At 41.6% G+C, this 25,525-nt stretch overlaps 1 protein-coding gene across 1 annotated transcript; it reads left to right on the top strand.

Moving 5' to 3' along the window:
- Positions 1-248: 248 nt before the first annotated feature.
- LOC308554917 (mitochondrial pyruvate carrier 1-like) lies at positions 249-749 on the top strand (the record flags this gene model as incomplete). The annotated part of the gene is made up of 1 exon (XM_081132597.1): positions 249-749. One exon carries the CDS (start codon positions 249-251, stop codon positions 747-749), a length of 501 nt encoding a protein of 166 aa, XP_080988723.1.
- Positions 750-25,525: the final 24,776 nt, after the last annotated feature.

A 25,525-nucleotide genomic window follows, 5' to 3' on the forward strand; every position in this document is an offset into this window, starting at 1 on the left:
TCTTATTGAACTATTGCCAATAAGATCATAGATATTAGGTACTAGGTTAAGCACCTTTTATCTATTATCTTATTGAACTATTACCAAAACCTTATGAGGTAGAAAGTATTATTACTTCCATTTTAAAGATTAATGAATCAAGCTCAGGTATGTTCAGTAACCCAGCTAGAAAACTGAAGCATGTTCTGATGCCAAAAATGTTCCTAGCCGCTACGCTGTTCCGCTTCCCCCCCAGCCGCGGGCCGTGGATGGCCGGCTGCTGCGCGTTCCAAACGCGGGAGCCCCGGCGCCGCGCGCTGCCTGCGGGCTGGCGGTTCCCGGCCGCGCGCTCGGCGACCGCGGTGGCCATGGCCGCGCTGTGGCGCAGGGCCTGGGACTACACAAAGACCAAGGAGTTCCGAGATTACGTGACCAGCACACACTTCTGGGGTCCCGTGGCCAACTGGGGCCTGCCGCTGGCCGCCTTCAGGGACATGCAGGCGTCCCCGGAGATCATCAGCGGCCGCATGACCACGGCGCTCATCTTCTACTCGCTGGCCTTCATGCGCTTCGCCTACCGCGTCCGGCCGCGGAACCTGCTGCTGATGGCGTGTCACGGCGCCAACGTGACGGCGCAGAGCCTGCAGGCCGCCCGCTACCTGACCTACCACTACGGCGGCGGGAAGACCGCGGCCGCCGCCGCCGCCGACGACGCCGACGCCGCAGCCTGCCCGTGCGCCTGCGACCCCGGGGACGGCGGCTGCCGCTAGGGGCGCCGGCCAGCCCGCAGTCCCTGCGCCGAGACCCTGGGGGCTGGGACCGCCCGGTCGAACCCCTGCGGCTTGCAAGCGCTGAGCTGCTGTTCTTCCTCAAGAAAAGACCAACGAAAGGTGTGGTTTTGACTCTAAAACAGTGCAAATCTCATCTAAACCTGCAGTTTGGTAAATAAAAAATAGAAAGTAGCACAGAACTAAAAAAAAACAAAAAACATTGGCCATGGTAAATGACAATCTAGTTACAGAAAGCAGGCAGCGGTCACCACAGAGCTAATAAATGAAATGTAGAAACCCAGAATACCGTTTTACAAAAAGGGAGACAGGCAATTTATTGACTACAAATGCTTTCCTCATCTCTCTGTAGCGTAGAAACTATTAACCTTGGCAGGGAACAAGTGACTTACTGCAAATTGGATTCTACACACCGGCACGAGCAAGGTTTCAATCAAATGTCTGGGGATTAGTCAAACTCAATGAAAAACTGAGATTATACTAATATCATCTGTCATCATATTAGTTTTACCTTTAAAACGAATTCTCTGTTGCTGAATTGAAAGGAGAGAAGTTTAGACTTCCTCTATCTACCTGCAAGTTTGGAATGAACAAATAAATATTTCTATGTTGTACTTAAAAATGTTTTTAAATACATACATAACTTTGTCAGTACTAATAAGTAAGAGTTAATGTACAGTACTAGCGAACCAGCTACATCTCCCTAGGCGCCCATCACCAAGGATGTGCCCACTTGTCCTGTCAGCCAGGCACAGACCTGGCCCTGGACACCACATGCGTTGGGGGCAGAGCGCTGGCACAGACTGGACTGCCTGAGTGTGAGCCAGGGCACCACTATGTGACCTCACTGCTCAGCCCTGCCTCCTCACCGACGCACGGCTATTTCCAAGACTTGTTCTGAGGATGAAATAGATAATACTGAAAATTGCTCAGAACCAGGTTGTCTTTAGGTTGGGTTCCCTAGAGGCAGAGCCTGAAGTGGGAATTCTTATAAATGTGATTTTTTGAGAGAGCAAGAGAGGGGCAGGGAAAGAAAGCTGAGTGAGTTTGTGGTCTCAGCTGAAAACAAGCTCCAGCCTGACCCCATGGGAAGCTCTGGAGCAGGAACTGTACTACCAGGTTGGCCCCATCTTGAGGCAGGGTGTTGGACTTTTGTGTTCTGTAGTCAGTCTATCATTGGCTACGTTTTAGAGGTTTAGGAAAAGGGAGGGACAGAAGGGGTAGCTGGCAATTCCATGGAGAAGAGGGTAGCTGTGAGCATTAACAATCAATACTCAGCAGGTAAGGGGATTTGAGCAGGGCACCACCAGCATCGACTACATGTGTCTGTGTGGCACATCGTGAGTGCTTGATAAATATCAGCTCTTTATTTTACCCTAGCAACTATTCTTTGAGTGTAGGACCCCTGTTACGCCCTGTAAGTGTTCACAGGCCAGCTGGAAAGATAGGTGTACACTGGACTAAAAATGCAATGGGCAAAAAGGAGAAATTGGCTTTGGTACCCTCCTTTTCATATCTCCCTTTCTTTGAATGTCCTCTCTTTATCCAATTCAGAGGTCTTTGCTTACCAGCCCTCCCCAGGCAATACTCAATGTCCAGATCTAGATTTCAAAATTCTTTTTATCTATCCCTTTCAACACCTAACACAGATAGATGCGATAATGTCAATGGGTTAATCAATAAGCCAAACCAGTGGTTTTCAGCCTGCTTGAGTGAGTCATGAAATCAATAACATGCATCCCAACAACACATATTTTAAAAAATAGAAATAGAAGAGAACAAATAGAGAAAAAATAGAGTGCATCATAGTATTAAGTAAAGTTAATGGTAGGTATAATTTCTGTATGTATGTACATACATATCTGTATATATGTATTCTGTACATTGGTAAATACATATGTAAATATACACACACATTTACTCTGAAAAGAGGGGGTAGAAAATATATGGGGTTTTTTCTGGTTGCAGAGTAAATCTATTTCTTAAAATGGATCACAACCAAAAACATTATTTTGTGACTGGCCAAACTAAACCTGGCTGTGTTAATTTGTTAGTGTGCTCTTCCACTCAGATAATGTATAATCCCAAAGAGGTGATGATATAATTAGAAAAGGAAGCATGAAGTCTGAGGTAGCAATTTCAAGTAACTTTGTAGAACAAAAGGGTAAATATTTTGATTAGTTATGTCTTTTAGCATTCCTCATATTAATAAATGTGCTCTGTTAATAAGGTTTTTAAATGTATTACTAGTTCCAGTTCAGGGCTGTGTGCTGAGAATATAATAAATAAATAAAAAGCATAGGCCACTTAGGAATTTGTAATTTCCCAAGGTTGCAGACACAGGAGATAATAAAGTGTGGTAAATGCTACAGTAGAAGCATGTGTCTGCTAGAATAGAACATGAATGGAAAACCTACTCTGTACAAGGCATCTTTCCTGGTTGGCCTGAGGGACAACTCCTGCCTGCCCTCAGGAACCTTACAACTTCACTTGGGAGATAAAATATATGCAAAGAAATAAAAATGAAATAACACAAAGATTTGTTTTTTGAAGGCAGAGAGGAGATTAAGAATTTTTTATTCAGTTTTTTAACTCCAGAAAGACAACTGAGCAGTGCGAATCTATGAGCCTAGTTTCACTTGGTAAAACAAGCGTAGGCCATGCATTAATGAGCTAGGGCCAGAGATGTGTAATTAAGCACACCTATTGGTCTTTAGACTGGCACACAGTAGACATTTATTAACTACTGAATGAATGAACACTAGCAAATATCTGATCAGTGATGAGTGGGTTCTCACTCACCATTCTTAGTAAGCAGCAAGAGTGGTAGTTAACAAGGATCCACACCTCATACTAGTTTTTTACCTAATCTAAGACAAATAAGCAGTAATTCAGACAGCAGATTTGGTTCATAGATGGCCATCTTCTCACTGCGTCCTTAGGCAGTGGAAAGGGTAAGCTAGCTCTCTGGAGTCTCTTTATAAAGGTGCTAATCCCATTCATGAGGCCTTAGGTCCTAATCACCTCCCAAAGGCCCCCACCTCCAAATACCATCATGTTAGGGATTAACTATCAACATATAAATTTTAAGGGAACACGTTTAGCCTACAGCATTCTGCCCTCAGCCCCCAAAATGTATGTCCTTCTCACATGCAAAACATATTCATTCCATCCCAAGAGCCCCAAAAGTCTTAATTGTTCCAGCATCAATTTTAAAGTCTAAGTCTTAAGTCTCATTTAAGTATCACCTAAATCAGACTCATGGGGAAGACCCAACATACAGTTCATCCTGAGACAAATTCCCCTCCAGCTGTAAACCTGTGAAACCAAACAATGGTGGGACAGGCATAGAATAGACATTCCTATTCTAAAAAGAAAGAAGAAAGAACTTGCCAGGTCCCAGATTAGCCCAAAACCTATTGGGGCAAATGACATTAAAACTTAAGGCTCAAGAACAATTCCCTTTGGCTCAATACTCTGCTTTCCAGGCCCACTAGGATGACAGCATTATCCTAACTGCTCATAGGGTGGACCCACACCTGCTCTCTGCTACAACCCCCTACCCACCCCTGCCCTCCATGCCACAGTTCTCCTGTGTCTGTGGCTACAGACATCTCTGCAGTTTGAAACCTAGGTAAAGGCAGCCATCCCCCTAAGGCCATGTACTCTGTGTGAGAGAGACACATGGGTTGGTTGCCTCCCTCCGGAGTGCCAACCAGAGGGGCGAGTGGGGGTGGGGGGATCGAGCTTGCAACTGAAGCAAGTGCCCTTGGCCAGAATTGAACCCTGGACCCTTCAGGCCACAGGCCAATGCTCTAACCACTGAGACAAATCGCCCTGGGCACTTAGCATTATGTTTCAAAGAAATTACTGAGGTTAATAAATTTAGTTACTAATATTAAAATCAAGTAAGCAAAAACAAAACCTCTAATCATAATCTCTTAAATCAACCCTTCAATAAATGCATCATAATAAATGATGAAAAATCAAGAGGTGATAATTACAAAAGCATAGACTGCAGAAAGATAGACTTCCTCCAGAAAAGTAAGCTAACGATTTGTATAATAGGTCGTACTTTACTGTGTATACAGCAGTTCAACCAGAGTTCCTACATGATGACATTCAGAGACAATGGATATGTTGGAGGGGACAAACTCTGTTCCCCAAGGTAACTTCTCTGAACAAGTACCAACCAGAGAGACCAAAGAAGAAAATGACCTGAACATTTTCATAGCATCTAAAGAGTTACATACACTTGCAGTTAATTTCTTCCTCGCTCTATATAAGAAGTGTCATGGACCCCAGTTCCACACAAGAAGAGAAACATCACTCTAAATAAGCGAGCGGTCATGAGGATGACTATATAAGCTTCAGACAGATGTTTTTAAAAAAAGAAAGAAGCCAGATGGAAGTATTAAAGGCAGGAACCAAATTAAGCCGGAGATTACCCAGGAAGATAAAAAGATGACTAGGAGAGCAGCAGCCAATGCTGACCGCCGGAGTCAGAGCACAGCCTGTGCAGGCGGACGCGGCGCAGACCTGGCGCAGACCCAAAGCAAGCACCACGTGGCCACATCCAGAGCAGCCAGGGGGCGAACTGTGTGCTAAGCAACTGAGTCATCACATGTTACAATACCGTCTTCAGCCCATTCTGAGGAAGAATGTTTTAAGAATAAAAATAAATCTCATATTGTTGGGCAGCATGAACCCCATATAGTCTTGCCCAGAGGCAAGAGACAAGCCAGCAACAAATAAAATACAACTTTGTCACACACACTTCAGACTGTTTTCAATCAAATTTCAAAGGAAGTAAAGTATGCAAAGAAAACACAAATTTAAATTTCCCCCCACTCAAAGACACTGGATCAAATGGTTCCTATTTTATAGTTTCAAATATGTTAGTCCCACTTAAACATTTTCTGGCTTACATGAACCTTTCCCATAATAATCAGTGTCCTAGAGGGCAAGCTTCCAGTACTTCAGTGTGCATCAGCTATCAAACACCACTCAGGTGTGAATTTAAATTGTTTATAGCTTGTTTTCTCTAGAGCTGAGACCTAAGCATAAGTGGTAACTTACCTAATTGGCTTATTTGCTGTACGCAATGCACGAAAGCATCACAAAAAGTACAGATCTTGCTAAACACAAATCTGACTCTGGCCAACATCTAGTCCATTTCTCGGCAGTGAATTAGGGAGGACCTAGTTGGAAAGGATCTGTCAGGTCTCTGCCAGCTGCTGTCACAGTGAATGTCTATCTTGACTCACACCAGCTTACCCATCATCCTGCAAGTCTCCAGGAGTCTCAGGACCTCTTTCCTTTCATTCTGACTTAAGTTAAACCTGAAAAAGTTGTGGTTAGCATCCTCTGAAATGTCAGTGAAAAGATTAAAACCCCAAAGAGGAAGAGAGGGAGAAGAGATGGTGGTGGGAAGCTACTGACACCTCTTTAAGTAGACTGTTTTAAAAGTAGCGAGATGGTGTTTTCCCAAAAAAAAAAAAAAGGTCCCCAGGACAATTATAAGATCACTTAGCCTGATGCTTCTCAAATCACCCAGAGATATCAAAATTCATTTTTTAATTCAGGAGGTCTGGGGTGGATCAAAGAGTCATTTCTAATAAGCTTCCAGGTGATGTCAATTTCTTGGTAAATGGGCCACATTCGAGTAGCAATTTCTTAGTGTCTTTGTTTTAGAATTTCAGATTTCTAGGCTCCACCCCCAATCAACTGAAACTATGGAAATCAGCCCTTTCTGAGCTTCTCTGATGATTCTTATGCATACTAAATTTTGAGGGGTATTTAATTCACACTTCCTGTCAGCTCACTGCATCACTGCTGGGAGAGTAGCACCTGAGTCTACATCAGCCAATAGTTACCATGGTGATAGCTTCCTGACACAGCCAGAGTAGTAATGGTGGAACTGAAAAAGTTGTACTCCACCTCCAGTAAGTTTGGATGGTGGTTCAGTAATACTATAAGTAAGCTAAGCTACTTTACCCTTCTTAACTACTGATTTTTGCCCTTCCTGCTAGTGATTTTTACCTAGTGGTGGGGGTGGAAGTGGTATCTCAAGAAAGGAAGCGAAAATATTGGGGGTGGTGAGGGCCACATACTAATTAGGTTAGATCTTCTTTATACTTTTCTATAATTTCCTGCAAGAACATCTATTACTTTTGTAATAAGAAAAAGAAAACCTCTCAAGTTTTTAAACTGGGAGCTACAATATTCTTAAGAAACTACCATAGAATTTAATACTCCCCAAAGCAGCAGACTACGCCATGCTCCTCAGGGGGAACCTTTGCAGCTGAGATAAGCCTTTGGTAATTCAGCCAAAAATGGGAGCAGGGCCGGCCAGCCATTTTCGCATCTCCACCCTTCCTACCAATCTTGATGTGGTTCTTCCATAAATCCCTGGTTATAAGACTTCTGATCAGCTAGTCTTCAGTTGGTTATTCAGGATGATTGTTCCATATTTTAGTTGTAATTTCAGTTTGGTCCTGGTTAGGAGACGCGTGTAGCTTCCACCTACCCACCACCTTGGATCTCTGAACTCTCATCTTCTTATGACCTCTGCCTTCTTTTCTCCTGATTCTTATAAATTTCTAGCTTCACTACTTTACTGTGATTTCAATGGGATTAGAGATAGAGGGTAAGTAAGTAAACATGCTTTGTCTGCCATCTTGAAATCTTGGGCCCAAATGTACCACATTACTGGCAACCAAAATAACTTTCTATTCTACTTTCACCAGGTTTTACTTCATTTTAAGGAAGACGTTACCTTCTAGTTCACAAAGTCTTAAATCATGAAATTATCCTTAAGTCCTCCTTAACCTTGATCCCCACATCTATTCAGCCATTAAATCCTATCTATTCTACCATGGCAAAGACTTAAAACTTGTTTTCTGTTTAACATTCCCATTGCCCATGTAGAAAGTGTAGATTGATGAATGGCTAATTCAGAATTTAGTAGTAACTCTATAAAGTGATGGTGTGTTAACTAACTTTATCGTGGTAATCATTTCACAATATATACATGTACCAAATCACCTAAAACTATAGTGTTATATGTCATTATATCTCAATAAAGCTGGGGGTGGGGAAGAACTTAGTAGTTATGACCCTCATAGACACACCTGCCCTACTGAGACAGTTCCCAAATGTTCTTTCTGCCCATAACTTCCTCTTTCTAACTCATCCCACCCACTGTTCTCCTTCCCTATTCATTCCCCCAAAGTGCATTTCTTATCATTCACCATGTGTGTATCAATCACCAGGATACGAACCCCTGGAGGAACTTATGAGAACATCAGAGGAAGTTTTTTTTAGAGACTCATCCTCTCCCCAACCATTCTTGGTTGAGAAATAAAAGAAGCTACTAATGAAGTTGCTGCATATGTAAATAGTATGGACATGCAGAAAAGCAAAACAGGGAAAACTTGGAGAATCCTGAGAGAGTAAAATGCAAGCTCCTTAGCTTGGCATTAAAGCCCCCCCACGTCCAGGCTGCATTTCTGGCCTCACCTTTCACTCTTTCTCCTTATATTCTTTGGATTCTAGCCAAGCCAAACTGCCGCCTAGGCCTTTAATTTGTTCTGCAATTTCCTACTCCTGTGCCCTTGGTTTTTCTATTAAAAATCATGTTCTCTTCATGGAGAGAAGGCATTATCAAAATTTCCTCCATCTTTCAAGGACCAACTGAAATGCCTGCTCTTTCTTGAAGATTTCCATAATCCTCTCAGTTGGAATTAATTTCTCTTCCCTGTTTTATCTTCCCATTTGGTCTATACTTCTCTTATAACTCCTTTAATGTTCTAACTTATTCAAGTCATTTGTGTATGCATATTTCCCCCTATATTCTATAAACTGCCTGAGGGCAGAAGTCATAATTGTTCTTTTTTTTACTTCCTTATAACACTTAGCACAGTGTCTCTTAAAAATAGCTGATGCTCAATAAATGTACTTTGAGTGGAGGTAGATAAACCTTCTGGTGAAAAGTGACTGTTATAACACTCAGTAACTTTTCATTGTTCAAATTTATTACACTAACATTCAAAGTTCTCCACAATGTGGCTGCAATATACCTTCTTACTCTCCTAGTACAGGATTCTTGATTCATGCTAAAAGGTTCTGTTCACTGACTGCCAGACTGGTCTCCATGTTGTGTCCATCCCCTCTATGTGATCACATATATGATCTTTATGAACCGGTTCAAAGTGTCTTCCCATAAAGCCTTTGACACCACTCAACCTACGATACTCTTTCCATCTGCTGTTCTCACCTGACACTGGTTCACATCAGCTGTAATTTTTTCTTGTTACTTAAATTTTATTAAGTAACTTCCCTAGCTAATGATTTTTATTTGCCACAGTACTTTGCACATGACAGGATTTAGGACAGAGAGAAAGGCATAATGTTTTTAGCAGGAGTACTACACTTAAAGGCATAAGACCTGGCTTCAGGTTCCAACTCTGCACATGATTACACATATTTTCAGTAGAGACTTTTAGAGGTGTCATCCCAGATCATGGCTTTCCTTCCATCAGAACCTCCAACCACAGAAGTGGCACCCTGTAACCATGTTTGTTCTATGTGATCCTGTAGTTGATTGGCCAATGAGTGGACATCCAACCCCAAATGGCCCAAGAAGAGACTATAAAAATTTTGAGTTCATATCTAATTACATCTATTAAAACTCTGTTAATATTTCAAATGAGAAAATAGGGCCTCTTAAGAAAGTCATATTTAGCTCAATTGGACAGAAGGCAGGAAAAAACATCTTTAGACAGAGAAAAGGTTTGTAAGAGTTCATAGGAAGACAGAGATCTGAGACAATGGAAAGAGTATGCTTGGTTCCTTACCCTGTGTGGTAGACATGGAGCAGTGTTACTTAGGCACCCCTGCCAGAAGAACTTGTTGCCAGCTTCAAACATTGCAGTGAGCTGATAGCCTTCAACTGTCAGCAACCTTAATTTGCCCCTCAGTGTGCCCCCTGAAACTGCATTCCTCTTGGAGTGTGTCCAGTGATCAGTGATGGTAATCGAGATCACATTCCTTTTATGATAGCCGAACAAATGACTGACAAAGGGACTGATACAAGGCCCTGGCCATTTTCACCTGATACAGGACTCCTCTCGCAGACAGCCTTTGCTCCAGAATTCCCCAGTGGGCTGTCAGAGACATTATTTATATTTGCATCATGATTTGATGCCCAGTCTTGCTGCCCAAATGTCAGTAGTTCTGAGGTTAATATACATTGATCTGTGAGTCTCTTCCTTGCAGTTAATTGATCTCTTAAGTCTGAAATCCTTTCAAAAATTATTTGAGTTATATATAAAAGATAAATATGCTAATGGATTATTAAAACAAAGACCCAAAGAAAAGTCATTTATAGAAGGAAGATAGTTTTGTAGAGAATAAATGTACTAGAAAAACCTAGGCTAAGTATATGTTACCACTAAGCTCCAGTTGTAGTTTTCAATGACCACATGAGAATGGCCTACTGTGTGTAAATAGTTCTAATCTTGGGATACAAGTTTTTTATAAAGGTGTTAGTTTTTGCAGGGAGTCCTAGGAGAATGATGCCATCACAGAAGAAAAAATCGGAAAAGAATTTTGTTTTGAAAGTTAATGGCAGTGTCATTTCAAACAAGTCAAGTGTGCATGAATGCACACAACATGGGAAATCTCTGGACATATAATGAGGTTTATATATTTTTTTCATTTTTTCATTTTTCTTTTTGGTGTGTATGCAACACTCTGGCTTGTCTTCACAAGAAGAACATAAGAAACCAGTCGCTGCTGTTTCTGAACTTAGGATTCCTATTAGAAAATTAGCACCTAAAATTAAATTGTAGTAAATCTTTTTTATAATAAACATATGTAGTCTAGTTGTGCTACAGAAATAGGTTTTCTATACAGGGTTAAACCCCCTCATAGTCTACATTCTCTATGGCATCAAACAGCACAGAAAACAGACAGAAAGAATGCCCAGGGCTCATCCATATCATGCCAGCCACTTTTGCACTTTTGCAGCAAAAGGGAGAAAGGAACAGCTATCTATGACCACTATGGGCAGTGAGGGACAGTGCCTCCCAACTAAAATCTCCCCATCCTCTCTTGCTCCCCTTTCCACTCCCAAACATAGGAAAACTTCCTTCAGCCCATTGTATACCCAAGAATCTAATCAACAGGTCAGATAATTTGACCAAATTTTTCCTTTGAAAAAAAATAGGGAGACAGAAGGAAAAGTACAGTTCTGTTGAGGGCCCAGACAATGTTCTCAGGCAAAAAATTGAACAACATCCAGAAAGAAAAATTTCCATAAGACAGCAGTGATGACACAGAATCAAAAAAATAAAAAGAAATGACAAAAGTTATGACCTGGGGATCCATAACTACATTTCTGCTGCCTAACATTTCTGTGAACCCAGTGACTCATCATTTTACTGTAAGACCTAGTGTTTTAAACACTTTGTGAGGGAGTACACGGAGGGCAGAGCTTTGCCCGAAATGATGCCCTCCCAAATAACTCCACCAGAATATAAGCGATGTTCTCAAGGCCTTGTCTGCCTCTGCCTCTGCCCAGCCAAGGTGAACAGATGGGCTTGCCGACACTGCCCTGGCCGGAGAATGACAATCTACAGAAGGAAGGTTACTGTGCTGAGTCTTGGCATCCAGGGCAGAAAACATCTCATAAATGTTAATGCCGAAGTCATATTAGTGCAACTGAGAAGCAAGAAGAAATAGTTAAAAATTATCCGAAAACATCATGACTGATAAAAGCAGCTGCTAACCAAAAAACACATGATAGGCGCACAAGCATAATTAGAAGTATTCAGTTAGGTTGAAAGGCTCCAGCTGGAAAAGGTCAGGGGTTGAGAGCCCTCAATTTAGTGAGCACTGGGTGTGGGGGAGCAAAGGGATCCTCCATGAGCAGGGGTTTGGCGCTCGGTTTCGCAGACCACAGGAGCTTTGAGGAAGAGGCAGGGAGCCCAAGGAGGAGTTCTGGGCAGGGAGCCACCCTGGGGTGACCATATACTCAGAGCCAGGAGGATGGGAATGAAACCCAGCCTGGAAACCCTGGATGAAGCCAAAGTGAGGCAAAGTCTGGGGCATAAAGTGGATGAGGTGACATGAGGAGCTGCCATTGAAGGAGAAAAGAATTTCCAAGATAAATGTGGTCAGCAGGCAGATAACTTTTATAAGAGCATTCTGGAATGAGCAGATGTGAAAGGCAGTTTAAGCAAGGAGGGAAGTATCTGTTTATTTTCATGGGCAACTGTAGGCTTAAAAGGCAATCTTGGAGATTTTTAGCCTTAAATAGGCAAACGGTATACTATTTTCTAATCAACCACCAAATATAACTGGAATCTGGAATACAATTTAACATGAGTTTCCCAGAATAAGTTATGTCAACCTAGTCATATATTTCCAGCCTGGTAAAAGGCTGTGTGAGCATTTTCCTCTCCCAGAAGTGCACCAAAAGTTTTACTAACTCACAGCCACCCACTCTCTCCTGCTGCCCAGTGTCAGGTGATGTCTCTGGCCTTCGCCAACATGGATCCTGAAGCTCCAAATTGGGGCTCATGGCTCTGCTTTCACCACAGGTCTGCCTTCCACACATGGGATCCTTTCAGGTCTGACTCTCATCCTGGGGAACCATGTGTATGGCTAGTTTTCTTAGCACCTAATGGAAAATAAACCATCCCCAAAGACAAACACCTATGGGTAGGAATCACACGTGCAGACTTTACACACATGACACATAACAAACACAGAAAGCATCTCCCAATATCAGGCCTCATTGATTTCGTGCTATTATATACCTCAGTTCTATTTGAAGAAAACATATTGGTAAAAAATTTCCTACTTCAAACCCCAACAAATTGTTTTGGTGCTACTTCAAACTCTGTGCTTTCAATTCTCCCACGTTTTTTGCCTAAATACCTAAATAAGAAACCAATATACCAGAGTGAATACCCTGTTTGTGTTTATCACTGTTATCTTTATGAGAAGACATTAACCTTTGCCCTCTGCAAAAGCAGAATCCCTCATCCTCAGATCAAACAACTAAGAAACGCCTGAAACACAGGAAGTTTGTCCAGGTGATGATTTTTGGTGGCCCTATCCAGCTTTGCTAAACTAAACCATCCCCGCCCAGACATTCAGAAATAATTTTATTTTCTCTTATTCATCAGCAAAGGAAAAGTAGCAAACCCCAGAGTCAATGAGTATTCACCCCACCCTGTGATAACCCTGACCCCAGTAAAGCCAACATCTGTCTTGTGTTTGGAGTGGCTGACAGCCAACTGGGGATCAGAAAACAACAATTTCCCTGGTCAGATGTAAACCCTGCCCAGCATGTTGACTTTATAAACCATCCTGTAGGCTCAGTAAATTTAGCTGGTAGATAGGGTTGTCTTTCCTTGGCTCATTTCCCACCGATTAATATTACTGCCATGAGCACCCATATGATCAGACATACACTAACAAGGCTCTGTCTAGACAGGCAGAGAAGGGTTTTACCCTTTTTTTTCTTTTTTTTTTTTGCCAGAATTAAGCATTAATATGCTACTTGCGAATGGGACAAATGTTTACATAAATCATACTGGGAAAATAAATACTGCTCTCAAATACTTCCCTTGGAGACACTTTAGACAGGATTAGTTAGGTATAGGAGCTACCATGTTAGTCCGTTCCCTGTGTACTTGAATGTTGTGAGAGCCAACAAGAAATGTGAGTAGGGGGACCATAAATCAGTGCTTTTGACAGGTTGATTCCATCTAGCTTTGCTTCAACCAACATTCGACCTTAATTTATGGTGGTGAGGAGGTATTGGGCATGGTTAATAGTGTTCAGAATGACACTGGCCATTCCCTCACTGTGATATGAAAAATTATAAAAGGCACTTTTAAAAATTACTTTGAACATCTCAAGTGAGGTATACCAAGTAGCAAAATCTGTTATACAAAATCTAGGATTCTTATTGCTTTTTTCTAAAGAGAATTTAAAAAAAAAAAATTCCAAAAAGGAAAAAAAAAACCTTTAAATAAGTCCTAACATATAAAGTTGCAAACTAACTTTCCCCTAACCACCCAGCCCACTCACAACCTCAGCCAGTATTTTTTAAAATATTTTCTTATACTGAGCAAATTATGGAACTAAATCTGCTAGAGAACACCAAATTTATAAGGTTTCCCATAAGTAACCCCAACACCATCATTATTATTAATATTATGAATCCACCCATTATCACAATTAATCAAACCAAGTCAATACTGAGCAGATTTTCAAAACTCTTGAAAGCAAGAGCAGGGGATACAGAAGTATTATAAAGTATAATCCGCCCCCCAAGGCATTTCTAAATCAGATAATCGGCATCAGTTTAATACTTAAGATTACTATTCTAGAAAACTAAAGTCCAAAAGATAATTTTGAGAATTTTCAGGTTGAAAAGAAATATTTTTATCAGTTGAATGGACAGTAGCAACATTCCCCTTTGGAAGAGATGAACTTCTACCTGACTCTAAACAGCACATTCTAGTTGTGGCTGCCAATCTCAGTATCCATTCCCTCCAGACCATGAGTGTGTGTGTGTCGGGGGCTGGGGGGGGCACTCATGTGACACAAACTGGGGCAATCACAGTCCCACCCTTGGGTGGTTTTTGTAGGGAACTAACGGGGAGCTGCTTCTCAGGCGGAAAGTTTTGGGAAGCACAAGACTGGAGTTATCAGTGGCTGTTGTTGCCGTTCACAGAGGAAGCCAGCCTGAGGGAACGGAGCCAATGTGCAGGGGGAAGCAGAGGCTCCCCTTCCAGGGCCTTGAGATCAGTCGTACCCCTGCCTTTCCCGTGGTTTGGCATGTTTGTCAGTAAATTCCTTCTTTGATAAGCTCATGCAAGTTGGGCTTCTGTCACTTGCAACCAAAACATGTCTTCATGACTCCCATCAGTTGTTCTGCATCTCCAGAGCACGTAACAAGAGAAATGGCCTCAGACTTCAGCAAGACCTACATGATGCATATAGCTATTGTTTTACATATAAATGTTGATTCTAAAGGTGCTCAAACACTAAACCTACTATGAAGTGAGATATGGAACCTATTCCTCACCTTCAACTTATCTTGGACAACTGTGTTGAGTAACGTGTAACACAGAAACACGGGCTAGACTGAATGAGCGATTCTCAAACCATTTTTTTCTACAAATTTTAGACCTGCTGTAATGATCCAAAGACCGCCGACCCCGCTCAGCAGCGCAGCTTCCTATCCCTGCCTTCTCATTCCAGATGCCCTCCACTTGCCATATCCTGCTGCTTCTGTACCTCCACACCCCCCCACATGCACACGCACATGCATTCCAGTGTCACCCACACAGTCTCTGATTTTTTTTTTAACATGTGGGGTTTTTTATTGATTTTTAGAGAGAGAGAAAGGAAGAGGGATAGAGAGATAGAAACATTGATGAGAGAGAAACATCATCAATCAGCTGCCTCCTGACACCCCTACTGTGGATCCATCCAGCAACCCAGGCTTGTGCCCTGACTGGGAATTGAACCTTGGTTCCTGGGTTGACGCTCAACCACTGCGCCCCGCCCCAGTGGGCCACATTCTCTGCCTTTTCACAGAGGCCCAGTTGAACCTCTTTTTTCCTCAAGGCCATCTGAGCAGCCATATCAGATGGACCTCTTAGTCTCCTCCCAACTCACAGAATGCCTGGTGTCACCCTAAGGACCTTTTGAGAGCCATTAGACAAGAAGACTTCTAATATTCCTGTCAATACTGCTATCTCTGCATCCTAGCACAATTTTTTCTTTCTCTGCATATTCTGTCTTTTTTTGGCAATTACATAGGCAGATTTTGGAAGTTGTCTCTTCTTCTTATACTTTAGTTACATAAAACCAAAAATGGGCAGTACCTGAACACCAACCAAGAATATTGTTTTTTCAGCTGCTTTTCCTTAATCTTGAGATCCTGAATTGGAATGGGGTGGGGGGAGGGAGGATAATTAGATATGATGCTTGAGAAATTGATTCTTAATAGTTTGTGAGGTTGAGAGTATTCATCATTTCACCAGTCAAGTGTTTCTTTATGGTTTGCTCCACAAAGAAAAGGGTTCTTGGGAGGCAAATCTGTTTGAAATTATTCAGCTCAAAGACTGACACTGCAAAATTAGAAAGAAAGAGGTCAAATAACTTTACGGCAAAAGTATCAGTGGATTTCCAGAGAAAAGTGTGCTCCAGCACCATGCAGTGGTTTTAAGATGGCCACAGACACTGAAGAGACTAAAAGAATGCTAAAAATAAACAGAAGGATTTTCCTTACAGTAGAAGAAATCCAAGTCTCACCCACGCCATTTTTTCTCTTTTTTCCCCTTGACCCTCAGCTGCTAACACAGCATCGAGATGGCTGCAGACACTGTGGAGTTGGGACTCCCTGTTCATAAGTTACATAGCTTGCCACCCAGGCGATGACCCGCCCTGCTGCTACAGGATGACACATTCATCTGTCTCCTCTGAGGCCTGAGAAGCCTCACTCCCCTGGGGAATAAGCACAGTTTCTGCCATGCACGTGACCTGATGATCATGTCTGGTTTACTAGTCTGCCTTCCCCTTGAGGCTATATCACGGTAAAAATGTATTCAATAAAACTTGGGAATGGTCAGGATTAAAAGCTTTCTCCAAAAGTCTTATTTCCTCAGTAGCCATTAATATCACTAAAGTGCAAGTAGGCACAAGGCCAGCAGGGAAGGGGAGGCAACCATTCTCCAAACGAGCCGGGATCACAGGCCCCTCTACAGGAGCGCGAGGAACGCGCCGGGCAGCAGCTGATGCAGAAATGCATTCCCCCCAGCAGCTTTGCATTTCCACCATCAGTTTGTTTTTTCCTTCACTGGGGGGGGAGGGGGGGAAGGAATTGACAACACTTGTTGTTTTGGCGATTTTGTTTAAAAATAAACAAATGGGAATCCACCTTGGTTTTAAGAACCAAAGTCAGCAAAGGAGTTAAACCATGATTTCTAAGGTGTCTTCCAGATCCAAAATTCAAAATAACCTGCAATGAAATGATACATTTCCATATGGTGCAGATGAGTGCAATGGGAATTCAAGAAAGAGAGAAAAGTATGGCAAGGTATTGTCAAGTGTGGTAGACGATGGAACTGCTCACCAATGTTTTGTTTTTCCTGTGGAACATGGTAGGCTCCCATGTTCCCTTTTCTGAAAGTGAGGTGTGGCCAGTTCTGACCAAAATGTTTTAAGCAAATGTGACATATGTTACTTCTGGGCTACAGCATTTAATCACCAGCGTTTGCTGTCCCTGTGCCCTTTTCCTCTGACACCACAACCAGCAACATCCTGGAAAGATGAAAGACTGGATCCTGGAGTGAAGATACCAGGGAGTGAGGCCACGGCACTCATGTGGGATGGACTGGCACTATCAGAAGAAATAAACCTTTATTCTTTCAGGCCACTGAGACTTAGGAGCTGGTACTGCAGCATATCCCCAACTCTCCCAAGAAGTCAAGGATAGCTTTGTAGAGAAGGTAAGACTTGATTATATAGTGGAAAGAAGAGAGAAGAAAGGGGTTGAGAGATTCCAGAAATGGGATCTAGTCCAGAGATTCTCAACAAAGCAAAACCAAATAAGACTATCCGGGGCTGGGCTCAGGCATAGAAACTTTCTTTCTTTTTTTTCTTTTCATTATCTGACTTTTAAAAAATTGAGACACAATTGATATACAACATTATATTAGTTTCAGATGTATAACATAAAGATTCAATATTTGTATATACTGCCAAATGATCATGACAGTGAGTCTAGTTCACATCTGTCACCAACCACAGTTACAGAATTTTTTTTTTGTGATGAGAATTTTTAAGATTTATTCTCTTAGCAACTTTCAAATATACGATACAATATTAACTATAGTTACCATTCTGTATATTACATCCCATGACTTATTCATTTAATAACTATAAGTTTGTGCCTTTTGACATCCTTCACCTTTTTACCCCCACCTCTGGCAACCATCAATCTGGCCTCTGTAGCTAAGCTTATTTATTGTTGTTTTTAGATGCCACATATAAGTGAGATCATGTAATATTTGTCTTTCTCTGTCTGACTTTCATTTAGCACATTGTCTTCTAGGTCCATCCATATTGTCACAAATGGCAAGATTTCACACACACACACATAAGTATCACATCTTCTTTATCCATCCATCTATCGATGGACACCTAGGTTGCTTCCCCATCTTGGCTACTGTAAACAATGCTGTAGTGAACATAGGCATACCTATATTTTTTTGAATTAGTATTTTGGATTCCTTTGGGTAAATCCCCAGAAGTGGAAATGCTGGGTCATATGGCAGTTCTATTTTTAGTTTTATAGGTAACTTCATACTGCTTTCCACCAACAGTGCACAAGGATTCCCTTTGTTCCAGATCCTCGCCAATAGTTGTTGTCTGTTGATTTGCTGATGGCAGCCATTCTAACAGGTGTGAGGTGACATCTCATTGTGGTTTGAATTTGCAGTTCCCAGATGATTAGTGATGTTGAGCATCTTTTTGTGTACCTGTTGACCATCTGTATGTTTTCTTTGGAGAAGTGTCTATTCAGGTCCTCTGCCCATTTTTTTAAATTGACTTGTTTGCTTTTTGACTATTGACTTGTATGAGTTCTTTATATGTTTTGGATATTAACCCTTTACCAGGTACCTTATTTGCAAATATTTTCTCCCAGGTGATTCTAAAGTGCACCCAGGGGTGACAACTACTGGCATACGTGGTGGAGAGGACAGTAGAATGAGAGTAAGGAGACAGGCCATGAATAAGGCACTGGGAGCTTTTAGGAGCTCGGGATATCTACGAGGTTCCAGGTGGGGTTTGCAGGTAACGTCAACAAAGACAGGAAATGTACTTAATAAAATTTTGTACAATTAAAAGAAAAAATTACACATGCTCAGCGAATAGGTTACAGTTGCCGTTTTTCTTTTAGCACTTACATTGTATGTTATAGATTGTGTCAGTTTTTCAAAACCTTAATCTTCTTCTTTCAAAGAAAAAGGAAGATTTAAAACCCAACAGAAAGTTCACCCCTAAAATGACTCAAATGTCAGTCTTTAGGTCTACATGTCCATTCATTATCCATGACTCATAAAACTATTGCTAATAATATCAGCAGCTAATATTTAGTGAGCATTTAATCTGAGTAGGCATGGTGCTGAGTAAATTTTGATCATAACTTCACTCAATCCTCACAATAACTCTGTCAGATAGTTATGATTATTGTCCCGTTTTTGCAAAGGAGGAAACTGAAGCTCATGGGGATGCAGTAGAAGTGCCGGGATTACGCAGTATCGAAGGGGAGGGTCATGGAGAGGAGCTTGGTGTTTCTGAGTCTCAAACTACTATTTTGACTATTACACCAAACTGACTTACCAAAACTCCTTTCCACTCCATCATTTTACTAAATAACTATAACAGAACAAAGAACCAGTTTTACTTTGTAGAAGGTATTTGATGAAAACAATCTACTTATCAAGAAATGCTGTTTTTTCATGGGAAATAAATATTATGTCCAAAACATCACCATTATTATAAAAAGAATTTGCAGAGAAAGAGAGATTTTTCTCCCCAACCCCCAACAGTGACAACATAGTGATTTGTGTTCCTTTACAATTAGTCCAAGTCAAGTCAGCTGTTGTACACAATTTAGTGTTGCAGAACTCAATTTATAGGCAATATTAACCCGTGACTTTCAAACTGAAAATTTTACGTTCGGGCAATATTAAAACTTTTGGAATATTTGGAATTAAATAATATTTGGAGATTTTTGATTCAAGGTGGCTAGTCCCTTTGGGAGTAAACTTCCAAACAGCCCTTATATGAAAAGATCACTTGATAAACTAAAACACATATATCCAATATGCCTGTAGACTTCTTGACTGATGGATAAAGCTTGTAAGAAATCAGCATGTTGCCAGAGCTCTTGCTGTGCAGAACTCCACGGAGAAATTCCAATTAATGCGCCAGTAAAAAATCACATGCCCTTATCTAAGGAGCGAACAGACACAGAGGAAGACCACAGGCCTAGAGGATGAGTGAGACCATCACAAAACATTCAGCGAGAGGAAGCAACTCACTCCAGCCCCTCACAGGCCCGCCGCCAAGTTTCAACCAACCCACGCATAAGCCTCAAAATCCAGGAGACCTATGCGGCAAGCTCAGGATAATATTACATTCAAGAAAATAAAGCCCAAGTACCAAAAGTAATTTTTAAAGTAACTCAAATAATTTACTTGCACTTCTGGAAGACTCCATTCATAATCTGTAACAATAAACTTTAAATCTTATTTCTTCTCTTTCCCAGTTCTCTAGGGCCCAGGACTACTCCCAGAAACTAGGAATCACTAAACTGTCTAAACCCTGCTGAAACACAGCCACAAATGGCAGGTTGCGTTACTGATATGCTTTCTCCTTTCTGACTCCTCCTGTGGGAAGAGTGCAGTTCCCTATCCCATTAATATTGGCCTCGTCCATATGATTTGCACTGACCAATGACAGAAGCAGGCATAATGTATCCCACATGCCACAACCAGAGCCCTTAAACATATTTGTATGGTTTCGCCTGGTCTCCTGTGCTCACTTCTCCCTGCCTCTGCTATGAGAAGAGAAAGCCCTGCCATAGTCCTAAAATGAGAGACACCTGGAGCAGACAGGCATCTGACCCGGGGCCTGGAACAAAGCCACCAGAGCTGACTACAAACCTGTGAGTGAGAAATTAATGTTTGGTTTTGTAGGACACTGAGACTCAGTGTTGTTTTTCACACAGCTTATTGCAGCAACACCTAATACACGATGTGAATTTTCTCCTTTCCTTCTGTTTCCCCTCTTTCTATCCCCAGCAAGCAAGCACCATGCCTCTTTAGGAGGGAACAGGAGAGAGAAACTGAAATAGGAAATACAAGATTAACTCCACTGGGAGAAGGAAAAGGTATTATCTAGGTAATGGTTGTAAAAATGACATCATACAACAGCAAAGAGGGCAGCCTCAGACTGAGAGGTAAAATCAACGTGGCCATCGGTGATCCCTGCAATCAGCAAAGAGAGAAGCAGAGCCAGCATTACCTAGGTCCAAATGGAGGACTACAATCATCTCAAGTAAAAATATAAGCCACCTTGCCCACCGGCATGGCTCAGCGGTTGAGTATCAACCTATGTATGATCCAGAAGATCTCAGTTCACTTCCCGGTGAGGGCACATGCCCGGGTTTTGCGCTCAATCCCCAGCAGGGGGTGGGCAGGAGACAGCCGATCACTGCCTCTCTTTCACTGATGTTTCTCTCTCTCTCTCCCTCTGCCTTCTACTCTCTGAAATCAGTAAAATATATACGTATATGAGCCGCCACAGCTTGCTTGCTTGCAAGGAAGAGGAGGCATTTGGGACCTGGCATGAGGAATTATATTGGTAGGAAGGTAAGCCAGACATACCTCTGACTAGTGTCCATACCTACTTGATTTTACTCTAGTCTGTATTGGCCTGAGAACCCCATGTAACCCATGATCATGGTCTTAAAAAGAAACATTGATATTATATTTTGTATAAAACTAAATATATAATTTGGAGATTGTTCTTTATTAATTAAGCCAGTGCATTTGTCACACCAATCGCCTTTGTCCTTCCATTCTGCTGTGTGGCAGACAGAGAACTTGGGTATTAAAACAGGTTTTGTCTTATGAGCAGTCTAGCCCTCAGCACGTGTGACTCCTTTAGTAAACAGTATTTAAGGTTGTAATTATGTCTGTAATGGAATTACCAATTGGGATGTTTTTACAAATGACTGGAAGCTGGAGTATCTCTACCTCCAGATAGGGGATCATAAACTTTTGATGAGCAAAGTCGTCACCTGAAGGCCCACAGCATCCCCACTGGCCAAGAGTCAAGGTGAGTTCTGACAACAGGCTGATCCTTTGATCAGATCCAACATGAATAAGCCTCAACTTCTCCCATGTTCCTAAAGGTTGGAGTCAATAGGGGCCCAAGGTAAAGGAGCCTTCACTGATGTTGCTTAAGCTGATCTGTCTCGGAAAAGGCTTCTCTTTGCTAATCTTCACTGTGTCGATGCCACCAAAGAGCTCAAACCAATGAAACGATTAAACCATGCGCCACTTTGAAGCACCATGTTCCTCTGATGCTGTCTCAAAAACCTCCATGTAAATGCCTTTGCTTCATTTTTCTTAGTCCTTCCTTCTTCCAAACGCCATGTTTTTCAAACAAATTAATACAGCAAGTCATTTTTCACCAGCTTAAAATTGCCAATATAGGACAACCCTTTGTAAAGAGCTGATGAGGCAATTAGAAGAGATGAGGGATGAAATGTAACATTTATGCCGTGCCTAAGTGACTAAGATTTATAACTGTAACCCTGGAACTCCCTGGCTTATGTATGCAAATGTGCGGCCAATTAGTGATTCACCTGCAACCGCTAATTAAAAGGCCTGGGGTGATAGATTGCGACAAAGCAGGCAGACTGGGGAGGGCTGTTCAGCATCATCTATTCCCACACAAAGGACAGCCCAAGGAGAGGATATCTGAAGATTAGCTCCCTAAAGAGCCATCAGAATTTTATATCTACTAATTTGGAAGAAAAAATATATGTAGTGTGGGAAAATGTAATTATAATGCAGCTAGAAAATAAAAAGAGGCAATGCAAACCAAGCATTGTTGCATCATTAAAAGAGAAAATGACCCTCTGGGTAATTTTCCCATGGAATTCAGAACAAAAAGAAAAAAAAATTGGAAAAAGGTTTGGAAGAAACCACATGTGATTCTTTCCCTTCCAATTACAACAAATTTCCACAGTTTTCAACTCAGCAAAATGCCTGAACCAAAGCTTGGCAAATAGCAGAGAATATAGTTGTTAATAAAATAAAAAATTTGTGTCCAAGCCTTCCAGACAGCTGAGCTGAATAGGTTCTCATATTACTTAAACTAGGTTTGGAGAGATTTATTCAATTTCTGACTTCCAGGTTCAGTTGAAACAATCTAATTAAAATTCAGATTTTTTGTTTTAAAAACACCCTGCTTCTCAGTGTACACAAGCAGCAGCATCTATAGACGTCTGGTTCCCTCTGGTATAAAGTCAGGGATGTCTCTGTCTTTGTCAGCTCCTCTGGCTCGGTCACAGACATTGATTACCAAACCCTTGCTGTGGTCACGGGCTTTATGATCTAGCATCCCTCAAACCCACACCTCTTCATGGTTCTCCTGCCTCAACCCAAAGCACAACCACGGCATCAGCTGCTTGGACCAAGGGCCAGGCCTGTGGCCACACAGACCTCTCCTTCAAAGGGCTGCTAAATGCAAGGGTCTCGTTTGGTCAGAAGCGTTCCTCCCAGGCAGCCCTCTTGTGTTTGGGAAGTGCCAGGGTTCCTGCTGAATGACTTCCTGCATAAAGCGTCCAGGAGGTATCCAGAGCCTAATGAGGTGTCAGATATAAAACACTCCTTAATGGAGTGACCTCAGAGGAGAAACAGCAGGTGGATAGCATCAGTATGCTACTGGCAGGAAAGTCTAGTAGATGCTCATTAGGTTCACCCCATCAGTAAGTATCACTGTCTTGGGGAAAAAAGAAATAACTCTTAGCCAAGGTATGTTGAAATCCTGGACTTTTAGCTTTACAGCTATGCCACCCTCAATCTTCTGTTTGCTCAGCCTTATTTATAGTCCCTTATGTTCAGCTGTATACTATTTAATTTTACCCTCATTAAGTACTTGTATTTACAGTAAACATATACCACAGATTCCTAAAATAAATGTATTTAAATATTTGTTGCGTGGCTATTGTGCGTCAGGTGTTTCCTGCTGCCATTCTCTCCCTGAATCGTTCCCCCGCCAGAGGAGCTGGCAGACCCGGCGCGGAATCCGGACCGCTCTCCGCATTCCACTGAGCCGCCGCCCACTGTGGGGAAGCCCGCGCCCCGGCTTTCTCTTCTGCTTTGCATTTGAATGTGCTCCTTAGTCTTTTTGAAATCACCTTTCTGCCGCTTTTACCCATTTATTCCTGCTTCCTTCAAGTTTCTGCTTTCCCCATTTTTCTCAGTTCTCTACACTTCTTTATACTTTTGATTCTTTCCATTTTCCTTCCAATCGCTTTCCCCTTGAATCTGGGCACCCCAAATCCTCACATTATCGATAATATCAGGTAAAGACACATGGACCACCCGTGTCCCACATTTTAAGAAACTGAGTACCGGAGAAGCCAGCCAATAAATCCAAGGACCCACTACCAGTGGGGAGTTGGATTCAGTCTAGAAACTAGTCTTAACTCTTACCATAGCGTTATTTCTAGTTCTGAACTTTCCTCTTATGCTCCTTTACCATAATCACATAGTTCAAGCCCGCTTTTCATCACTGAATAGTTTTCCTGTATATCTCCAGCCCTGCCTGTGCTGTCCTGTCCAACACTTTTCAACACAGGCGCTTCCGACATGAGATCCTGAAGCCAGAGAACTTTGTTTATTGTTTCTAATAAATAAAACCTATAAAGGTCACTTTATTTCAGCCCTTAGCACTGAGTTGCCGCTCCATAAGGAATGAATGAATGAATGAATGAATGAATGAATGAATGAATGCTTTTGTTCTAGATTTCTTTACAGGTCCCAGCACACACCTTCCCCATTCCTACCTACATTATCTAATGTCCTCTCCTGCCCAGATGCTTTCCCACCCCTACCCCACCATTCTACTGGTTTATTTCACCTGCACTTAAAGGACAAACTCAAGTCCATTCTCTTCTACGAGCACTCACTAAACACTTCAATTTGCCTAGACTTTTCCCATCCCTGGTCTCCTATAATAATGACCATCTGTATAGACTTGGATTTAAAATTTGATTATATGCCATTTTGCTTCATTAATGTTAGTCCTGTCACAAGATCTTTTAAAAATAAGTGCCAAAATACTTTCAACAATAAGGATAAATTAAAAAAAAGAAAAAGTGCCAAATCTTATGTTAAAATAACATCTTTTCTCACACAGTGTTATCTCTTGTAACCCTCTCAGCAACTCTAGGAGGTTGGTAGGTCTGCATCTACCTAGTTTTGTGAGCCTCAGAGCCAATGATCTTCCCTGATCTTGCTGCCACTCTGCCATTGGTGATCAATACTAATACACTTGTCAGTGGACTGAATAACCCATATATACATTCAGTAGCAGTTCACATTTTCTCTTTAACCACATGCTTTTTGAAGGGTAGCAAAATACATCACCCCAAAATATGCCTCTTTGGCATAAAAATTATTTGAAGCTGCAGACATAGGAGAAGCTCTGAAACGAGTAGAAGTTGTCCCTTTGTAAGGAGAATTTACATTAGAAAGACCAGGAAGAGAGCTACTGTCAGAGATGACAGTTTCACCTAAAAGATTTATCTGCATAGCAGGGCAACCTTTGTTTTTGCTTTTGTTTTTATTGAGATATAACTGACATATACCATTATATTAGTTTCAGTGTACCCACATAATGATTCAATATTTGTATATACTGCAAAATTATCACCACAATAAGTATGATTAACATCCATCACCTCACATAGTTACAATTTCCTTTCTTCTTGTGATAAGAAATTTTAAGATCTACTCAGAGCAACCTTTGCTTACCAAATAGTTCCTCTTCTCACCTTCCTATTACTTTGCCCTTTTGAAGACTCAGGCCTCTAACTCTTTCCTTAGCTCAGGGTGGTAAAAACACTACAATATTCT

The sequence above is a fragment of the Miniopterus schreibersii genome, assembly GCF_964146895.1.
Source record: "Miniopterus schreibersii genome assembly, chromosome: 3".
Lineage (NCBI taxonomy): Eukaryota > Metazoa > Chordata > Mammalia > Chiroptera > Miniopteridae > Miniopterus > Miniopterus schreibersii.